This window comes from Pelophylax lessonae (assembly GCF_965119305.1).
Source record: "Pelophylax lessonae genome assembly, chromosome: 6".
In the NCBI taxonomy this organism is placed as follows: domain Eukaryota; kingdom Metazoa; phylum Chordata; class Amphibia; order Anura; family Ranidae; genus Pelophylax; species Pelophylax lessonae.
The window spans coordinates 305,638,344-305,658,477 of NC_138773.1; the positions used below are offsets into that span (position 1 = coordinate 305,638,344).

The 20,134-nt window shown below is 43.7% G+C and overlaps 1 protein-coding gene across 1 annotated transcript in view; it reads right to left on the reverse strand.

Annotated features, from left to right (window-relative positions):
- Positions 1-20,134, reverse strand: part of CFAP65 (cilia and flagella associated protein 65) — a 162,307-nt gene that overhangs the window by 140,193 nt on the left and 1,980 nt on the right. The window contains exons 2-4 of the mRNA XM_082260096.1: positions 14,207-14,297; positions 10,068-10,252; positions 6,788-6,890 (exon numbers count right to left, since the gene is read on the reverse strand). Of these exons, the coding sequence (XP_082116222.1) occupies positions 6,788-6,890; positions 10,068-10,252; positions 14,207-14,290 (372 nt within the window). The 5' untranslated portion in view covers positions 14,291-14,297. The remainder of the gene's footprint in view (positions 1-6,787; positions 6,891-10,067; positions 10,253-14,206; positions 14,298-20,134) is intronic.

Sequence of the window (20,134 nt, forward strand, 5' to 3'; positions counted from 1 at the left end):
CAGCAGAGCACCATATACAGGTGCATCTAATAAATTTAGACTATCAAAAAGTTAATTTATCTCAGTAATTAAATTCAAAACGTGAAACTCATATTTTATATAGATGTGTTACACACAGAGTGATATATTTCAAACATTTCTTTCTTTCTTTTAATTTTGAGGATTATGGCTTACAGCTAGTGAAAACTTACAGCTAGTGAAAACCTAAAATTCAGTATCTCAGAAAATTAGAATATTACAAAAGACCAAAAAAAAAAAAAAAAAAAAGTATTTTAATACAGAAATATTTTATGCACTCAATACTTGGTCAGAGCTCCATCTGCATGAATTACTGCATCAATGGGGCGTGGCATGGAGGCGATCAGCCTGTGGCACTGCTGAGGTGTTATGGAAGTCCAGGTTGCTTTGGTAGCGGCCTTCAGCTTATCTGCATTGTTGGGTCTGGTGTCTCTCCTCTTCCTCTTGACAACACCCCACAGATTCTCTATGGGATTTAGGTCAGGCGAGTTTGCTGGCCAATCAAGCACTGTGATACCATGATCATGTGACCAGGTATTGGTAGTTTTGGCAGTGTGGGCGGTGCCAAGTCCTGCTGGAAAATGAAATCAGCATCTCCATAAAGCTGGTCAGCAGAGAGAAGCATGAAGTGTTCTAGAATTTCTTGGTAGAGGGCTGCACTGACTTTGGACTTGATAAAACACAGTGGACCAACACCAGCAGATGACACGGCTCCCCAAATCATCACTGACTGTGGAAAATATTGCATTTAATTTGGAAATCAAGGTCCCAGAGTCTGGAGGAGGAGCGGAGAGGCACAGAATCCAAGTTGCATGAGGTCCAGTGTGAAGTTTCAACAGTCAGTGATGATTTGGGGAGCCATGTCATCTGCTGGTGTTGGTCCACTGTGTTTTATTAAGTCCAAAGTCAGCGCAGCCCTCTACCAGGAAATTCTAGAGCCCTTCATGCTTCCCTCTGCTGACCAGCTTTATGGAGATGCTGATTTCATTTTCCAGCAGTACTTGGCACCGCCCACACTGCCAAAACTACCAATACCTGGTCACATGATCATGGAATCACTGTGCTTGATTGACCAGCAAACTCCCCTGACCTAAACCCCATAGAGAATCTGTGGGGTATTGTCAAGAGGAAGATGAGAGACATCAGACCCAACAATGCAGATGAGCTGAAGGTGGCTATTAAAGCAACCTGGACTTCCATAACACCTCAGCAGTGCCACAGGCTGATCGCCTCCATGCCACACCGCATTGATGCAGTAATTCATGCATAAGGAGCCCCGACCAAGTATTGAGTGCATACTATACTGTACATGGACAGACTTTTCACTAAGCCAACATTTCTGTTTTAAAAATCCTTTTTTTTTTTTTTTTTTTATTGGTCTTCTGTAATATTCTAATTTTCTGAGATACTGAATTTTGGGGTATCACTAGCTGTAAGCCATAATCATCAAAATTAAAAGAAAGAAATGCTGGAAATCTATCACTCTGTGTGTAACACATCTATATAAAATATGAGTTTCACTTTTTGAATTGAATTACTGAAATAATTAAACTTTTTGATAATATTCTAATGTTATAAGCTGTGTCTGTATGTGATGCACTGGTTGCAGATCTGGTCCCCAACTCGTTGGTGTTCTTTTACCATACACAACTTTTCGAGTGACTCTGTAATGGGAATGGTATGGAGGGCGGCCATTGCTGACCTTCTTATAAAAAAAAAAAAAACCTCTGGTTGTCTGGGTGTGTCTGGTCACAGACGCAGAACATGCATGCTGTAAATCAGTGTCAGGTTTCTTTATCTCTAGACCTTTTCTAGATTAGTGACCCAGGAAGCATTCAATACATCATCATGACAGCCAGGCAACTAGCATTTTAAGAAAGAATGATCAGCAATAGCTAAGGCTGGACATACATTATACCATTTATTTGTACAATTTTCCTTCAGATTTACCAAAACCATATAATATGAGGTCACACCTAAAGACTTTCTGTTTGTATGGAGTCAGGCCGGGCCCTTCCACTACATAGTTGAAGGAAAATCTAAAGGAAATTGAACAGGAAAATTCTATAATGTATGGCCAGCTTAACTCGATGACTTTCTCATGATTATATTAACCACTTCAGCTCCAGAAGATAAAACCCCCAGCCCCCCCCCCCCCTTCATGACCAGGCTATTTTTTGCGATACGGCACTGCCTTACATTAACCACTTTACCGCTGAGTACTGGAATAGTACTGCGGCAAAGTGGCTCGTTCCCGTCTGACGACGTAGACCTACGTCGCCAGACTCCTCCCCTGTAGGCGGCGCTCGCGCGCCGACGGAGGCGCACTCCCGCTGTTTTCATTCACAGCGGGAGTCGGGCCAGGGGAGGAGCAGCAGCGATCGCCACTGCTCTGCCCCAATCGTCGGGGATCTAGTGTGGAGATCCGCCCGCCTGTGTAAACACAAGCGGGCGGATCTCCTCAGTGACAGGGAGTGACAGATCGGAGTGTTCAGCATAGCTGGACATCCGATCTGTCCCTGTCTTACACAGTCACCTCCCCCCCCACACGTCAGTAAGCACCAGGCATACATTAACCCCTCCCTCTCCAATAAAATTAACCCCTTCCCTGCCAGTGTCATTTTTACAGTAACAGTGCATATTTATAGCACTGATTACTGTAGTAATGTCACTGGTAACCCCAAAAGTGTCAAAAATGTCAGTCAAGGGTCCGATCTGTCCGCCGCAATGTCGCAGTCCCGCAAAAAAAAATCGCAGATCGCCGACATTACACGTTAAAAAAAAAACACCAAAAATGACATAAATCTTTCCCTTTGTTAGTAAACGCAATAACTTTTGCGCAAACCAATCAAAATACGCTTATTGCGATTTTTTTTTACCAAACATGGGTAGCAGAAAACAAATTGGCCAAAAATGTAAAAAAAAATTGTTTTTTACATCTTTTTTGGGGGGAATTTCATATAAAAATATGTTAAAAATATTGTTATTTTTTCAAAATAAACGCTCTTTTTTTGTTTATAGCGCAAAAAGTAAAAATCGCACAGGTGATCAAATACCACCAAAAGAAAGCTCTATTTGTGGGAAAAAAAGGACGTCAATTTCGTTTGGGTACGGTGTCGCACGACCGCGCAATTGTCAGTTAAAGTCGCACAGCGCCGAATCACAAAAAGTGGCCCAGACGTAAGACAGCAAAATGCTCTAGTGGTAAAGTGGTTAACTGACAATTGTGCGGCCGTGTGACGCTGCACCCAACTAAAATTGATGTCCTTTTTCCCCACAACTAGAGCTTTCTTTTGGTGGTATTTGATCATTTATGCGGTTTTTATTTTTTGGGCTATAAATAAAAAAAAAACAACAATTTTGAAAAACAAAAAAAAAAAAACAATATTTTTTACTTTCTGCTATAAAACATATCCAATACAAAATGTAAAAAATTTAATTTCTTCATCAGTTTAGGCCAATTTGTATTCTGCTACATATTTTTGGTAAAATCCCAATAAGCGTATATTGATTGGTTTGCACAAAAGTTATCGCATCTACAAACTATGGGATAGATTTATGGAATTTTAATTTTCTTTTTTATTAGTAATGGCAGCGATCAGCGATTTTTAGCGGGACTGCGACATTGCGGCGGACAAATCTGACACTAAATGACACTTTATGGGAACCAGTGACACCAGTACAAGTGATCAGTGCTAATAAAAAATGCACTGTACTAATGACACTGGCAGGGGAGGGGTTAACATTAGGGGCGATCAAAGGGTTAAATGTGCTCCTAGAGAGTGCTTTCTAACTGTGTGGGGGAGGTGCTCTGACTGGGGGAAGACAGAGATCCGTGTTCCTGCTTAGCAGAAATCTCTGTCTCCCCTGCTAGCAGAATAGCGATCTGCCTTGCTTATCCACTTGCCGACCGCTTAACGAGGATTTACTGCGGCAGTCTGCCGCTGCCTGGCAAAGCGATGTAGACAGGGGCAGACTGGCAACTTTCAGCCTAGGGGGCAAGTACAAACCAGAGGCCCATTGTGCAGCGACTTGGCCCGCTCCAACTCAAGGCATGTTTGTAGCAGAAGCAGTGCAACCTTTTTATGGGGCATCAGAGTGGCCCAGGTGGCAATTGCCCCCCTGTCCCCTGGCCCAGTTCTCCCCTGGACGTAGACCTACGTCACTCGCCTACGAGCCTGTAGGGGGCGAACGCGCATCACCGCCGGCGCGTTCCCGCCCCCACTTGTTCCCTGGGGACCTAGTGCGAGTGAACGGCGGCTCCGATGTCCGCCGGCCACTCGCGATCTCCCGCAGTAGAGAGAGAAAGACAGACGGCTGATGTAAACACAGCCGTCTGTCATTCTCACTGAAGTAGGCACAGAGGCTATGCGATCCTGCTGTATAGGATCGCATGTCTCTGTGGTTACTTCACTAGCCACGCCCCCTGAGTTAGAATCACGCCCCTAGGGACACACTTAACCTCTTGATCACCAATAAAGTTAACCCCTTCCCTGCCAGTGTCATTTTTACAGTAACAGTGCATATTTATAGCACTGATTACTGTAGTAATGTCACTGGTATCCCCAAAAGTGTCAAAAATGTCAGTCAAGGGTCCGATCTGTCCGCCGCAATGTCGCAGTCCCGCAAAAAAAAAAAAAAAAAAAAACCCAGATCGCCGCCATTACTAGTTAAAAAAAAAAACAATAAAAATAACATAAATCTTTCCCGTAGTTAGTAATCGCAATAACTTTTGCACAAATCAATCAAAATACGCTTATTGCAATTTTGTTTACCAAAAATATGTAAAATTTTGATTTATTTTTTTTTGAGAATTTCATATAAAAAAATGTGAAAAATATTGTTATTTTTTCAAAATGATCGCTCTTTTTTTGTTTATAGCGCAAAAAGTGAAAATCGCAGAGGTGATCAAATACCACCAAAAGAAAGCTCTGCTTGTGGGAAAAAAAGTACGTCAATTTCATTTGGGTACAGCGTCGCACGACCGCGCAATTGTCCGTTACAGTCACGCAGTGCCGAATCGCAAAATAGGCCCTGGTCTTTGAGCAGCCAAATAATTCGGGGCTTAAGTGGTTATAAAGACAGGCCGCCGTTCTGTCTCTCTTGTAAATGATCGGCGGGTCCTGGCAGACATCACTAATCATTCCCGAGAGAGGCAGAACGGCGGTCTGTCTATGTAAACAAGGCAGATCGCCGTTCTGCTAGCAGGGGAGACAGAGATCTCCGATTGGCTCCTGCCGTGTCCTGTACGTGATTTCACGCAGAAGCGCTGCCGCATATATGTGGGGTGGTGGGCAAATAGTTAAAGTGGAACTAAAGACAAAGCCCTTTTTTCAGTGTTGGATAGAGTGGAGAGGGATTAGAACCCCTGTCAGGTTTTATCGCAGTCTGTGCCCCCATTAGGAAGATTCACCCTTTCTATTTGTCCTGTTTGCCATTATCACTCAAAGTGAAAGTCAATCACAAATTTTGGGTTGTCACCAGAACAAGAAGAGAGGGGCAAATCTTGCAGAGAGGACACTAGTTCTGGTGACAACCAGGGATTCCCTCACTTTGGAGAGATTTTCTCTCACTTCCTGTTTTGGCTGTGGGACAGGAAGCAAAGGGAAATCTCCCCAATGGGGCACAGATTGTAAAAAAAAAAATAAAAAACTTCAAGGGTTATAACCCTTCCTTTATCTAAAAAGAAAAATGTTTGCCTTTAGTTTTACTGTAGGTAGACATTGACTTTTCCTTCTTTTTTTTTCCTTGCAAGTTCTCCTTGGACTTATACATATACAATGTCCAAGATTATATATAATGTGTAAGGCCCCTTTCACACTTGTGTGACTTGTCCTGTGACTTGGGACTGCAAAGTCGCATGACAAGTTGTACCCCATGATCTCTATTGAGCAGTGCAGGGACAAGGTCATCCAGAGCCCAGGGCGAACATGCCAATGGTGCCCCCCCCCCAAGATGTAAGAGCATTATATGTCAGCAAAAATCCCCTCCCCCCAAAACAAATCAAGCACTAATCTGCATGCTTACCCCCTAAGCATAAATTCCCCTTCCTCCCAGTACATATCTGCCCCCCCCCCCCCCAGCTCAAATCCTCTCATTCCGCATATACTCCCAGCACAGTTCCCTACCCCCAAAAAAAAGTCCCCCCCTTCCTAGCACAAATCCTTTACCCCTAAAATTTCCCCTCTGAGCACAAATCCTCTCCCCCCCCCCCCCACTCCAAATCTTCCCTCCCAGCATAAACTCCCCTTCCCCTATTCCTCCATCCTAGCACAAAGCCCCCCTCCCAAATAATGCCCCCCAAACATACCTACTAACACAAATCCTCTTCCTCCTCTTAACACAAATCTCACCAGATCACCATTCCTAGCACACCTCCCCAAATTTCCCCTCCTAGAACAATTCTTACCTCCTTCTGCCCCCCAAATTCCACCTCTCAACACGAATCCCCCCCCCCTACCTCACATGATACCACAGTGCCCGGGGCAGCCGTCCCTCCTGCCCACTTCTTGCCCCAGCCCTGCTAATGAGTACCATTCATATATGAGCGACTTCAAGTCACAGCGACTTCAAAGTAGTCCCTGCACTACTTTGGTCCAACTTTGATGAGACTTGAGGTCCATAGACCTCAAGATTACACAGGAATTGCTTCAAAGTCGCACAACTTTCAGGTCGTACAACTGTGAAAGGGGCCTAATGGACTATAAATTGCCATCATAGGACACGCAGATCAGTCATGTATACATGAGTTCTATACAGAAGACTGTACCTTCTCCAGGGCTCGGAAGGTGATGGGGAGGGAGAATGAAGTCCCGGCACTCAGTGTGACCATCTGAGGGAACAATGTACTGAAGAAGGTGGTGGCAGGAGGGCTGTGAAACAGAAGATTATTGGTTATTAAAATTTGGGATTATCAGAGTAATGAGCCTATGGGGGAGTTTTACTAAGCCTGGAGAGTGCAAAATCTGGTGCAGCTGTGCATGGTAACCAATCAGCTTTTAACGTCAGCTTCTTCAATTAAATTTGACAAAAAAAAAACCTGGACGCTGATTGGTTTCTACGCAGATCTACACCAGATTTTACACCCTCCAGCTTTAGTAAATCAACCCCCATGTATGAAAGTCTCTGAATGTAAAACTCAATTTGATGCAACCAGTCATCTTCTTTCTTTTATTACTCACCAGTGTAAGGGCTTGTAGACACTAGTGGCTGAAGGGCGGTAAAACCCCACAGTTGAATTGTGTTTTTAAAGCCCCCCCCAATCGCTTCCCAATCGCAGCTACAGGCATCACTCCGGTACAACCCCCTTGAAGCAGAGGGCCGCATATTTGTGTTACGACGGCATGAAGGGGTTAATACTAGTGACCGATATCGGTTTTTCGTTGTCAATACCGATACCAATATTTTGGCCAATGCATATCGGTATCGACATTTTTTTTTTTTTTTGACAGGTTGTCTTGTGGAGGGATCTGGGGGTCTAAAAGACCCCAAACCCCTCCTCTGCACTTAAAAGGATTCAAAACGCCAAGTTTGACTGTTTTGAATGCTGTCATTTTTTTTAATCTGGGGCCAGTACCCAGAAGTGATGTCACTCATGACATCACTTCCGGGTTTTTTCATTGAGACCCGATCAGAGCCAAATGTGGCTTTAATCTGGTCTTCGACGGCCGTGCAGGTTGGTTGCCCGGGTCTCCCGGTGGGATTGGAGACCCGGGCTTCTCAGCCGCATCAGTTGTCATTACAAGACAGCCGACCGTCGGCTATGGACGCCGGTACCGGGGGGATGCCTCTAGCTGCAGGCATCACTCTGGTACAAGCACTTTCCCGAAATATCGGCAATATCGGTAACCTCAGGGTCCAATTCCGATATATCGGGTGGAAAGTGCATATCGGCCCCCGATATATCGGCTTCGCCGATAATCGGTCAGTCCCTAGTTAATACCTACTGGGTTTTTTATTTTTTGCTAAACAAATGGAAGAAGGTTTTTCTTAGTTTCTGTTATAAAATTTTGCAAATGTGTAAATTTTTCTTCTTCACTGATGTGCTCTGATAAGGCTGCACTGGTGGGCACTGATGAAGCGGCACTGATGAGCACAAACGAGGTAGCACTGGTGGGCACTGATGAGGAGGCACTGACAGACGGCACTGATGGGCACTCATAGGCTGCACTGATGAGGCTGCATTGATAATCTGGGCGCTGATGAGAAGTGTAAACGATGTTCTGACAGTCATGGCGGTTATCGGCTTTCCTTTCCTCCCACAGACACAGCGTGGGAGAAAGGAGAGCTGATAACCGGCAAGTCTGTTTACATTGTGATCAGCTGTGATTGGACACAGCTGATCACATGGTAAAGGGTCACTGTGATTGGCCCTTTACCCCAATCTATGATGAGCTGTCAGACAATAACTGACACTTTTGACACATTTTGGGAACTAGTGACACTAATACACTGATCAGTGCTAAAAAAATATGCACTGTCACTGTACTAATGATACTTGCTGGGAAGGGGTTAACATCAAGGGTGATCAAAGGGTTAAATGTGTTCCAAGCCAGTGTTTTATTAGAGTGTAGGAGGTGATTTAACTAAGGGATCAATGCCTTCCCTTCTGACAGAACAGCAATTTGCTTTGTTTACATAGGCAGACTGCCATTCTGCCCGTGTAATGAACTATCGCCCACGGTACCCGCCGATCAGCTCCCACTGTGTATAATCACAGCAGGAGCGGGCTGCCAGTGTTCTGCTGAAAACTCCAACTTGCCGAGAACAACAGAGGCGTAACTAGAACCTTCAGAGCTCCGGTGCAAGAAACCATGAAGGGCCCACCCGGACCCCTGGCCGGGGCCCTTCCCTTCAAGCCTGGGGCTCTTCCTACTGTTCCTGGGGTCCTTTACTCTCGTTGCGGGGCCCTTTATTATGGTTTCCACATCGGGACCCTTTCACAAGTTCTGCAGTAGCCCCCCTTCTTGCCATCTTGGGGCCTCCCCACTGTGGTGGAATGCCAGGGCCCGATTGCAAGTGTGACCTTTGCGATCCTGGAAGTTCACCCACTGGTGTCAGTAGTTTTTATTTTTTGGTATTTTAATTGTATTATTTTTTATCATTTTATTTTTTTACAATGTCACTGACTATGACTCTGTCCATTCAGAAAAGGAAGGAGCTGGTAAAATACATATTTACCGACCCCTTCCTGGTTCTCTATTGTGACACATCCCCTGCAGCAGCTGGCAGGATAGGGAAGGGAGCACAGTGTAGGGGGGGTGGGGGGGCACCACGGTATGGGGGGGGGGGGACACCACGGTATGGGGGGGGGGGACCAGGGGAGCACACAGGGGCCCAGAGACAGCAGAACACAAGTGAACTGGAGGAAAAAAGAAGGACAGTGATTTCTCTACATGCTGCCCCCGCTGCCCCTCCTATCCAGTTGTACAAGGGAGCCGCACAGGCCCCCTGGAGCATGTGGCCCGGCTGCAAGTGCAACCCCTCTAGTTACGCCCTTGCGAGAACTCCAATCACGTCACTTCCGGAGACTGTACATTATGAATAATTGGAGATTTCGACAACTTGGTGTTTTCACAGAACATGCGGCAGCCTATACACTCCGCTACACGCTATAATAAGTGGACATTGTTTATCCACCCGCTAGTAACCAAAAACATGGCCGCCTCCAAGGCGGCAACAACTAGGCAGACTAACAATGTCCACACTCATTATAGCGTGTACTGGAGTGTAAAGGCTGTTGGTGTTCTGTGAAATCACCAAGGGCTCGAAATCTCCAATTATTCCTGCTGTACACTCACCTGGAAGTGACGTCGTTGGAGTTCTCGGCAAGTTGGAGTTTTCGGCAGAACACCGGCAGCGCGTGTGCGCGCCCCCAACCTAGAAGTGCTGGATCATGTACTAGGTACGTGATCGTGCGCGGTAGAGCCACCTTGCCACCATATATGTAAGTGATACAGTCAGCAAGCGGGTAATAGAGGTATATTTTTTATTACAATAAATAAAAGGAGTTCTCTTCTTCTTTATCCACTTTTAAGAAATGATCTCACCTGAACTTCACCTTCTGTGTCCTCAGGCGGACATTCTTAAGAAGGAGGTGTTTGGTGTACTCCTTTCCCAGCTCCCAGTTCTGCCAGTGTAGACATTGATGGACCTCGAACCCCAGGACGCTGTCCTTCTCCTTCCCTTTTCTGCGTGAGATGGATCGGGACTGCAGCTCAGAGGAAACGTTTCTCTGCAACACATAGCCAAGATATGTTACACCAACACAGCACATCATTTACAGCTGAAGTTTAATCTGATTAGTATTGTAAAAGAAGAAGAAATGCAGGACTTTAAATGAGTTTGCAACCAGGCATATGTGTTTCCAAATGAGTATCATGTAAAAAACCCCCACACAAGGGTTTGATTGATTATCAATTTATTCCCCTTTTTTCCCCTTCTCCCCTTTTTTCCTTCAATATTACTTTGGTATAATTGAGATTCTTTATTTATTTTTAGATACCCTGTTTTTTTCTCTAAGCTCCTGATGAGTGGACGGAGGTCCACGAAACGCGTAGAGCCTATATTTACTCAGCTATATTCAAGTGTTTTAATGTTTCCAGACCATGTATCTGTAGAGAAATTGATGTCTTATGTAACCTACTATTTTTACAGATTTTATTGTATATGAAATAAGTGTATTTATCCTTATTTGCAATAATTGTATATGTGATTAATAAATATGGTTTAATAAATTTGTACAATTATGTCAGCTCTTTATGGGTCCCCCTCCTTGTGTGGGGTTTTTTTACATGATACTCATTTGGAAACACATATGCCTGGTTGCAAACTCATTTAAAGTCCCGCATTTCTTCTTCTTTTACAATACAAATTTAGGGATGGAGGCAACCAGACATACATCTAAACTTTTTTTTGGCAGATCTCTTCCCCCCTTTTTTTTTAATCTGATTAGATTTCCCCTTTTCTGGTATGTCACCTTTGCCATACCTGCCCCTGCCAGGTGGTGGGGCTGTTGTTGATGTAGGCAGCAAGGAACCCAGTGGGGCAGAGGAACCCGGTGGGGCAGACAGGAGTGTATGGCTCCTCCAAGTCATGGCAGGGTGGACTGGGCCTACCCACCACACAGGCCAATCAGAGCAGAGAAAAATCAAGGTGGTCAAAATACCTGGGACAAAATCTATTCATATACAGTAGGTGTTTAGAAGGATTTTTTTTTAATAAATTGCTCTCTAATTTGATTTGAAAGGAAATTACCAACCTGAATCTGTGAAAAAAGTTTAAGATTTACAACAGCTAAAGGGAAGCTCCGCTCGTTTGCTTCCTCCCCGCTCCGCTTCCACATTTGCCACCTTTTGGGGGGGGAGCGGATATGTGTCTAAACCAGGTACCCGCTCCCACTTTCCAGGTAAGATCGCCACAAAATTATTACGGAGATCTACGCAATTTCAGTTCCCCCCTCCCCCCCCCCATCCCCCCGCTGCCTTCTGGGAGACACAGAGGTCCCAGAAGACAGCGGGACCATTTAGAAAATGGCAGCACGACCCACCCAATGTGCAGTAGGAAACAGGCTGTGAAGCCGCAAGGCTTCACTTCCTGTTTCCCTTAGTGAAGATGGCGACGCCTGCAACCGGAGCCGATGACCAGATCAACTAGGGGTGCCGACATTGCAGGATCCCTGGACAGGTAAGTGTCCTTTATAATCAAAGTCAGCAGCTTCAGCATTTGTAGCTGCTGACTTTTTAGGGCCAGTTCACATCGTAGAAACGCAGTCCGGAAGTGTTCCGGATGCTTTTCTGCATACGCATTTTTGACCACGTTTTTCCATGCAATCCAGTGTGTTTTGATGCTTTTTTTTCGGCAGAAAATTTCTAAACTTTTTCTTAGTTTTTTTGGCTCAAAAACATCACAACTGATTACTGATTTGTGCCCATTAACTGGCCAAAAACGAACGGCGATCTTTCGTATTGTGAATGGCCACCATAAACGGTTTAAAAAAAGCAGTTACATTCCTAGAGAATAGGAAATGCAAACGGTCACATTTGCTTGTGCTTTAAACCAAACTGTCAATCCATCCAATGACTGGAGTCATAACTGATCACATGAGCAGCACCATGGCAGTTGCAGATCAAACAGAGGCCAAGATGGCAGCTTCCTTGGCTAAAAAGAATAGGGGGGCGGGGTTAGTTACGCTTTAGGCTCAGTTCACATTGATGCAGTGCGGAACTCGCAGGGAATTCTGTGCGGTTTCCGCACCACATCAAAAATCGCGCCCCATTCATGCAAACCGCTGCGGGTGTGTATGTCAAGTTAACCACACCCTGAAATTGGTTTGCAAAACGCAGTGTGATTTGCAGAATCACATCACATGGGTGTGATTGGTGTGGCAAAAAAAGGGCCCTGCACAATTTTGGTGCGAATGCGGTGCGATTTGAGCCATGCAAATGAATGGCCTAAATCGCACTGCTGCAGAATCACATGTGATTTGAACAGGATTTCTGTCCAAATCGCATGTAGTTCCTGCACTACATCCAATGTGAATCCAGCCTTAAGGTATATATGAACATTTACCTTGTAAAACAAGCCAATCAGTTTATTATAGAAATGAAAGGCAAAACATATGTGTAGCTATAAAAAAAAAAAAAAATTATAAATACTTTTTTTCCTTGTTTTATAGGTGATCACATGACCTCTGTTCTCAGCTGCATAAGAGGTTTAGAGAGGTGGGGGATGGAAGCTGCAGGGGTGTGTGTCAGCAGGAGGCAGAGAAACAACAGTACACTGATCTTCCCAGTGAAGAGCTGTGCAGGTGGGTGTATCTACACAAGTCTGACCAATGGGGTACAGGCAGGCTGTGCTGCTAAGTAGAATGGAAAGAAGAAAACTGACCGCCCTGGGAAGGATGTCTGGCATGGTCAGTGTGGAATAAGAAAGCAGGGGGGCTGCCTGAGTCACCAGGTATTTCACAAAAAAGAAGCAATACAAAGAGAACCGGATATTTCTAATACAAGTACATGGTAACACAGACACATATCAGAAATATAAAATGTTGGGGTTACTGAGCTGGAAATGAGGGGCACCTACTAGCAAAAAAGTGTAGGTATAGGACACACCCCTGCCACACCCCTTAAGGGGGAATCATACAAAAAAAATGATTAGTGAAACCTACAAGTGCTTTTTCTTTACCACTACTATTCCTGGATATTGGCTTTTGCAATGTACAAATGCAGCAATTTAGAAATTGGATGAAAGGTTTAGCACTGGAAAACACTTTCTGAATGATAAAAAGTTAATTTTATATACAACTACCGGTATATAGATCAGATCAAAATGAGGGACAAATGAGGAGGAAAGAGGGACAGAGGGACATTGTTCCAAATCAGGGACAGTCCTTCAGAATCAGAGAGTTGAGAGCTATGGGGTTACATACACTTTAAAGCTTTAGGAATCAATATGAATCAATACATGCACATCTAAAGGGTGCCCAGAGATGTGTTTTTTCACCTTTGCAAGCAGTAAAAAGCTTATATATCACCTAGTATCACCTTGTGGGAATTTAGGAATTAATACATGCACATCTAAAGGGTGCCCAGGGATGTGTTCTTTCATCTTTGCAAGCAGTAAAAAGCTTATTTATCACCTAGTATCACCTTGTAGGAATTTAGGAATTAATACATGCACATCTAAAGGGTGCCCAGGGATGTGTTCTTTCACTTTTGCAAGCAGTAGAAAGCTTATGTATCACTACCTTGTAGGCAGCAGCTATAGGGATGGGCTGAGGCAGTGCCGGGATAAGATCATAGAGTGCCCAGAGCAAAGATGCCAAATTTCGCCCCCCCTCCCCTTCATTATGTGCGAGCTTCTGAGGAGGAGGGGACGAGAGAGCACAGTCCGCACCTCCTCCTGGCTCTCTCCTCCTCTCCTCGCTGCTTCCAGTGCTGGGCTGACAGAAGTAGTGTCACTACTCCTGTCAGCCTTTGAGTAGAAGGAACTTGCGGTGCCCCCATCCCTACAATACATGCTGTGCCCGGGGCATCCGATCCTTCTGCTCACCCCTTGTCCCGACCCTGGGCTGAGGGTATGAACACATTCTCAATGTATGAAAACATATTTCAACAATATTAATCCAGCGCTTTGACTCATTGATTGATGTCCTGAACGTTGCTTTAGTATTTATTTAAAAACTTACCCGTTTAACTGAAGTGTTGCGCTTCATACCCAGGAAAGGACTGGGGTCCAGGGGTCTTATATGAACGGGTCCCAGCATTTTCATGTTGATTCTGGAATTGGAAAAAACATAAACATTATTAAAGGGCACCTGTACTGAAGAACATACAGCATCTCACAAAAGTGAGTACACCCCTCACATTTTTGTAAATATTTTATTCTATCTTTTCATGTGACAACACTGAAGAAATGACACTTTTCTACAATGTAAAGTAGTGAGTGTACAGCTTGTATAACAGTGTAAATTTGCTGTCCCCTCAAAATAACTCAACACACAGCCATTAATGTCTAAACTGCTGGCTAAAAAGTGGGTACACCCCTAAGTGACAATGTCCAAACTGAGCCCAATTAGCCATTTTCCTTCTCCGGTGTCATGCGACTCATTCGTGTTACAAGGTTTCAGGTGTGAATGGGGAGCAGGTGTGTTAAATTTGGTGTTATCACACACACACACTAGTAGAGTGTTAGCATAGGGTACAGCACAGCACAGTCACTTAAACGGGGTCTCGAATGATGTTAGATGGCCATCTAATTTTCAGAGACCCTAGCCTGAAACGTTTAAAGTTTTTCTACATTTCTACATTGTTTGCTTTGCAGGTACGGCCATCCGCTGCAGCACTGATTTGTTTATTCTGACAGCGACAGCGTTTGCTCTCAGCATATACGTAAATCAATGATTGCAGCGCTGTAGGTGTGGTGTGGTGTGATTTCACCACCACAGTTAAAAAGAAGAGCATATATGGCGAAGCATAGGGGATGGGGTGTGGACACCGAGGGCGGATCTTCCTTATGGTTTGCCATATATTTTTTAACAATTTTCTTGGCAGAGATTTCTTCATCCACATTGATGGATGCGAATGAAGGAATCTCCTATGTTCTTTTTTGTCATTCAGCCCATGGGCTAAACGAAAAAAAAAAAAAAAAAAAACATTGCGTGTATGCCAATCATTAGAAGTGTGTGGATGTGGGGAGGTCCAATGGTGGGCATACCACACACTCTCTGGCAGCTATTTCTTCCTCCACATCGATCGATGTGAATGGAGGAATCTGTTAGGTTCTCTTTTTTCATTCAGCTCAAAGGCTGCATAAAAAAAAGAACCTTACAATATATGCCCAACAAGGACCAGCAACGTACTGGTACATCGCCAGGTATTGTTTTTTACAGCCAGCGGTCAGCTTTCATGTAAAAGCAATCCTAGCAAATAATTAGCAACTAGACTGCTTTTACAAGCAGTAGGAGTGGACTCCCCCCCCCTCCCACCGCCTTCCATGGTCTTTCCTGGCTCTGCTGTCCCACCGGGTAATCAGAGCCTGCCGCCGGTGGTTCCATAAGCTGAAGATCAGAATAGCTCCAATCATCTCTATGGCCTAAGATACCGGAAGCTACGAGCATTTCATGATTTTGGTTTTGCCAGAAATAAACAGCGCCATTGGGAAAATGGAAAAGCATCTTATCACACCAATCTTGGTATGGACAGATGCTTTAAGGGCAGAGGAGAGATCTAGAGTCCAAAAGACCCCTATTTTTTTAAATAAAGAGTACCTGTCACTACTTGTTGCTATCATAGGGGATATTTAAATTCCCTGTGATAACAATAAAAATGAAAAAAAAACAAAAAAGGAAAGGTGTTAAAATAAAAAAAAAAAAATCAAGCACCCCTGTCCCCCCGTGTTTGCGGACAAAGGCAAACACAAGCATCAGTCTGGTGTCATATGTAAACAGCAATTGCAGCATGCATGTGAGGTATCTCCGTGAACCTCAGATCGAGGGCAGTAATTCTTGCAGTAGACCTCCTCTGTAAACCTAAAGTGGTAACCTGTAATGGCTTTTAAAAATGTACGTAATTTGTTGCCGCTGCATGGGCGTGCGCAATTTTAAAGCATGTCATGTTTGGTATCTATGTACTCGGCATAAAATCATCTTTTATATTTTACCAAACAATTGGGCAATATATAGTGTATTACATTTAAAAAAAAGTGTTTTGGGTTTTTTTTCCCCAAATAATTGCGTTTGGAAAATCTCTGCACAAATACCGTGTGACAAAAAAAAATTGCAACACCCACCATTTTGTTCTGTACAGCCTCTGCTTTAAAAAAAATATATAATGTTTGGGGGTTCAAAGTAATTTTCTCATTAAAAAGAAATTATTTTTTCATGTAAATAAAAGGTGTCAGAAAAGGGTTGGCCTTCAAGTGGTTAGAAGAGTGGATGATGTGTGGCATAAGCTTCTAATATTGGGCATAAAATGCCAAGACAGTCCAAACACCCCTTTTTTGAAAGAAGACACTCCAAGCTGTTTGCTGAGAGTCTTGTTGAGTCCATGAAATATTTTATATTTTGCCACAAGTTTCAGGAAAATTACAATTGTTTTTTTGTTTTTTTTTTACACAAAGTTGTCATTGAAATTATATATTGCTCACACATGCCATGGGTATATGTGAAATGACACCCCAAAATACATTCTGCTGCTTCTCCTGAGTACAGGGATACCACATGTGTGAGACTTTTTGGGAGCCTAGCTATGTAAGGGACCCTGAAAACCAATCACCACCATCAGGTTTTCTAAGGGCGTACATTGCTTATTTTATGTCCTCACTACCTATCACAGTTTTGGAGGCCATGAAATGCCAAGATAGCACAACCCCCCCCCCCCCCCGCCCCCAAATGACCTCTTTTTGGAAAGAAGACACTTCTAGCTATTTGCTGAGAGGCATGGTGAGTCCATGGAATATTTTATATTTTGCCAGAAGTTTCGGGAAAATTATTATTTTTTTTTTTTACACAAAGTTGTCACTAAACGATATATTGCTCACACATGCCATGGGTATATGTTGAATGGCCCCCCAAAATACATTCTGCTGCTTCTCCGGAGTATGGGGATACCCCATGTGTGAGACTTTTTGGCAGTCTACCGCGTACAGGACCCTGAAATGCAATCCCCACCTTCAAGTTTTCTAAGGGTGTAAATTGCTTATTTTACGTCCTCACTACCTGTCACAGTTTTGGAGGCCATGAAATATCAATCCCCCCCCAATTGACCCCCTTTCGGAAAGTAGACACCCCAAGCTGTTTGCTGAGAGGCATGGTGAGTCCATGGAATATTTTATATTTTGCCACAAGTTTCGGGAAAATTATTATTTTTTTTACACAAAGGTGTCACTAAATGATATATTGCTCACACATGCCATGGGTATATGTGGAATGACACCCCAAAATACATTCTGCTGCTTCTCCTGAGTACAGGGATACCCCATGTGTGAGACATTTTGGCAGTCTAGCCGCGTACAGGACCTTGAAAACCAATCCCCACTTTCAGGCTTTCTAAGGGCGAAAATTGTTGATTTCACTCTTGACTACCTATCACAGTTTCCAAGGCCATTAAAATGCCAAGATAGCACAACCCCCTCCCCCTCCCCAAATGACCCCTTTTCGCAAAGTAGACACCCCAAGGTATTTCCTAAGATGCACAGTGAGTATTTTACATCTCTCATTATTTTGGAAAATGAAGAAAGAAAAGGAAAATTTATTTATTTTTTTATTTTTTCAATTTCCAAAACTTTGTGACAAAAAGTGATATCTTCAAAATACCTAAAATGCCTCTCAACAAATAGCTTAGGGTGTCTACTTTCCGAAAAGGGGTCATTTGGGGGGGGGGGGGGGGTTTGTGCTATCTCTTGGCATTTCATGGCCTCCGAATCTGTGATAGGTAGTCAGGAGTGAAATCAACAATTTACGCCCTTAGAAAGCCTGAAGGTTGTGATTGGTTTTCGGGGTCCTGTACTCGACTAGACTGCAAAAAAGTCTCTCACATGTGGTATCCCTGTACTCAGGAGAAGCAGCAGAATGTATTTTGGGGTGTCATTTCACATATACCCATGGCATGTGACTGTGTGAGCAATATATCATTTAGTGACTACTTTGTGTAAAAAAAAAAACAAACAGAATTGTAATTTTCCCAAAACTTAGGGCAAAATATAAAAGTATTCCATGGACTCCCCATGCCTCTCAGCAAATAGCTCAGGGTGTCTACTTTTCTTTTCGAAAAGGGGTCATTTGGGGGGGGGGGGGTTGTGCTGTCTTGGCATTTCATGGCGTCCAAAACTGTAATAGGTAGTCAGGAGTGAAATCAACAATTTACGCCCTTGGAAAGCCTGAAGGTGGTGATTGTTTTTCGGGGTCCTGTACTCGGCTAGACTGCAAAAAAGTCTCACACATGGGGTATCCCTGTACTCAGGGGAAGCAGCAGAATATATTTTGGGTGTCATTTCACATATACCCATGGCATGCTTTAGCAATATATCATTTAGTAACAACTTTGTGTAAAAAAAAAAAAAAAATTGTAATTTTCCCAAAGCTTAGGGCAAAATATAAAGTTTTCCATGGACTCACCATGCCTCTCAGCAAATAGCTCAGGGTGTCTACTTTTCGAAAAGGGGTCATTTTGGGGGGGGGGGGGTTGTGCTATCTTGGCATTTTATGGCCTCCGAAACTGTAATAGGTAGTGAGGAGTGAAATCAACAATTTCTGCTCTTAGAAATTCTGAAGGTGGTGATTGGTTTTCGGGGTCCTGTACACAGCTAGACTGCCAAAAAGTCTCACACATGTGGTATCCCTGTACTCAGGAGAAGCAACAGAATGTATTTTAGGGTGTCATTTCACATATACCCATGGCATGCGTGAGCAATATATCATTTAGTAACAACTTTGTGTAAAAAAAAAAAAAAAATTGTAATTTTCCCAAAACTTAGGGCAAAATATAAAGTATTCCATGGACTCCCCATGCCTCTCAGCAAATAGCTCAGGGTGTCTACTTTCCGAAAAGGGGTCATTTGGGGGGGGGGGGTTGTGCTATCTTGGCATTTTATGGCCTCCGAAACTGTAATAGGTAGTGAGGAGTGAAATCAACAATTTCTGCTCTTAGAAATTCTGAAGGTGGTGATTGGTTTTCGGGGTCCTGTACACAGCTAGACTGCCAAAAAGTCTCACACATGTGGCATCCCTGTACTCAGGAGAAGCAGCAGAATGTATTTTGGGGGTGTCATTTCACATATACCCATGGCATGTGACTGTGTGAGCAATATATCATTTAGTGACTACTTTGTGTAAAAAAAAAAAAAAATTTTAATTTTCCCCAAACTTAGGGCAAAATATAAAGTATCCCATGGACTCCCCATACCTCTCAGCAAATAGCTCAGGGTGTCTACTTTTCTTTTCGAAAAGGGGTCATTTGGGGGGGGGGGTTGTGCTGTCTTGGCATTTCATGGCCTCCGAAACTGTGATAGCTAGTGAGGAGTGAAATCAACAATTTCTGCCCTTAGAAAGCCTGAAGGTGGTGATTGGTTTTCGGGGTCCTGTACTCGGCTAGACTGCAAAAAAGTCTCACACATGGGGTATCCCTGTACTCAGGGGAAGCAGCAGAATATATTTTGGGGTGTCATTTCACATATACCCATGGCATGCGTGAGCAATATATCATTTAGTAACAACTTTGTGTAAAAAAAAAAAAAAAGTAATTTTCCCAAAACTTAGGGCAAAATATAAAGTTTTCCATGGACTCACCATGCCTCTCAGCAAATAGCTCAGGGTGTCTACTTTCCGAAAAGGGGTCATTGGGGGGGGGGGGGGGGGGTTGTGCTATCTTGGCATTTTATGGCCTCCAAAACTGTAATAGGTAGTGAGGAGTGAAATCAACAATTTCTGCTCTTAGAAATTCTGAAGGTGGTGATTGGTTTTCGGGGTCCTGTACTCGGCTAGACTGCCAAAAAGTCTCACACATGTGGCATCCCTGTACTCAGGGGAAGCAGTAGAATGTATTTTGGGGGTGTAATTTCACATATACCCATGGCATGTGTGAGCAATTTATCATTTAGTGATAACTTTGTGTTAAAA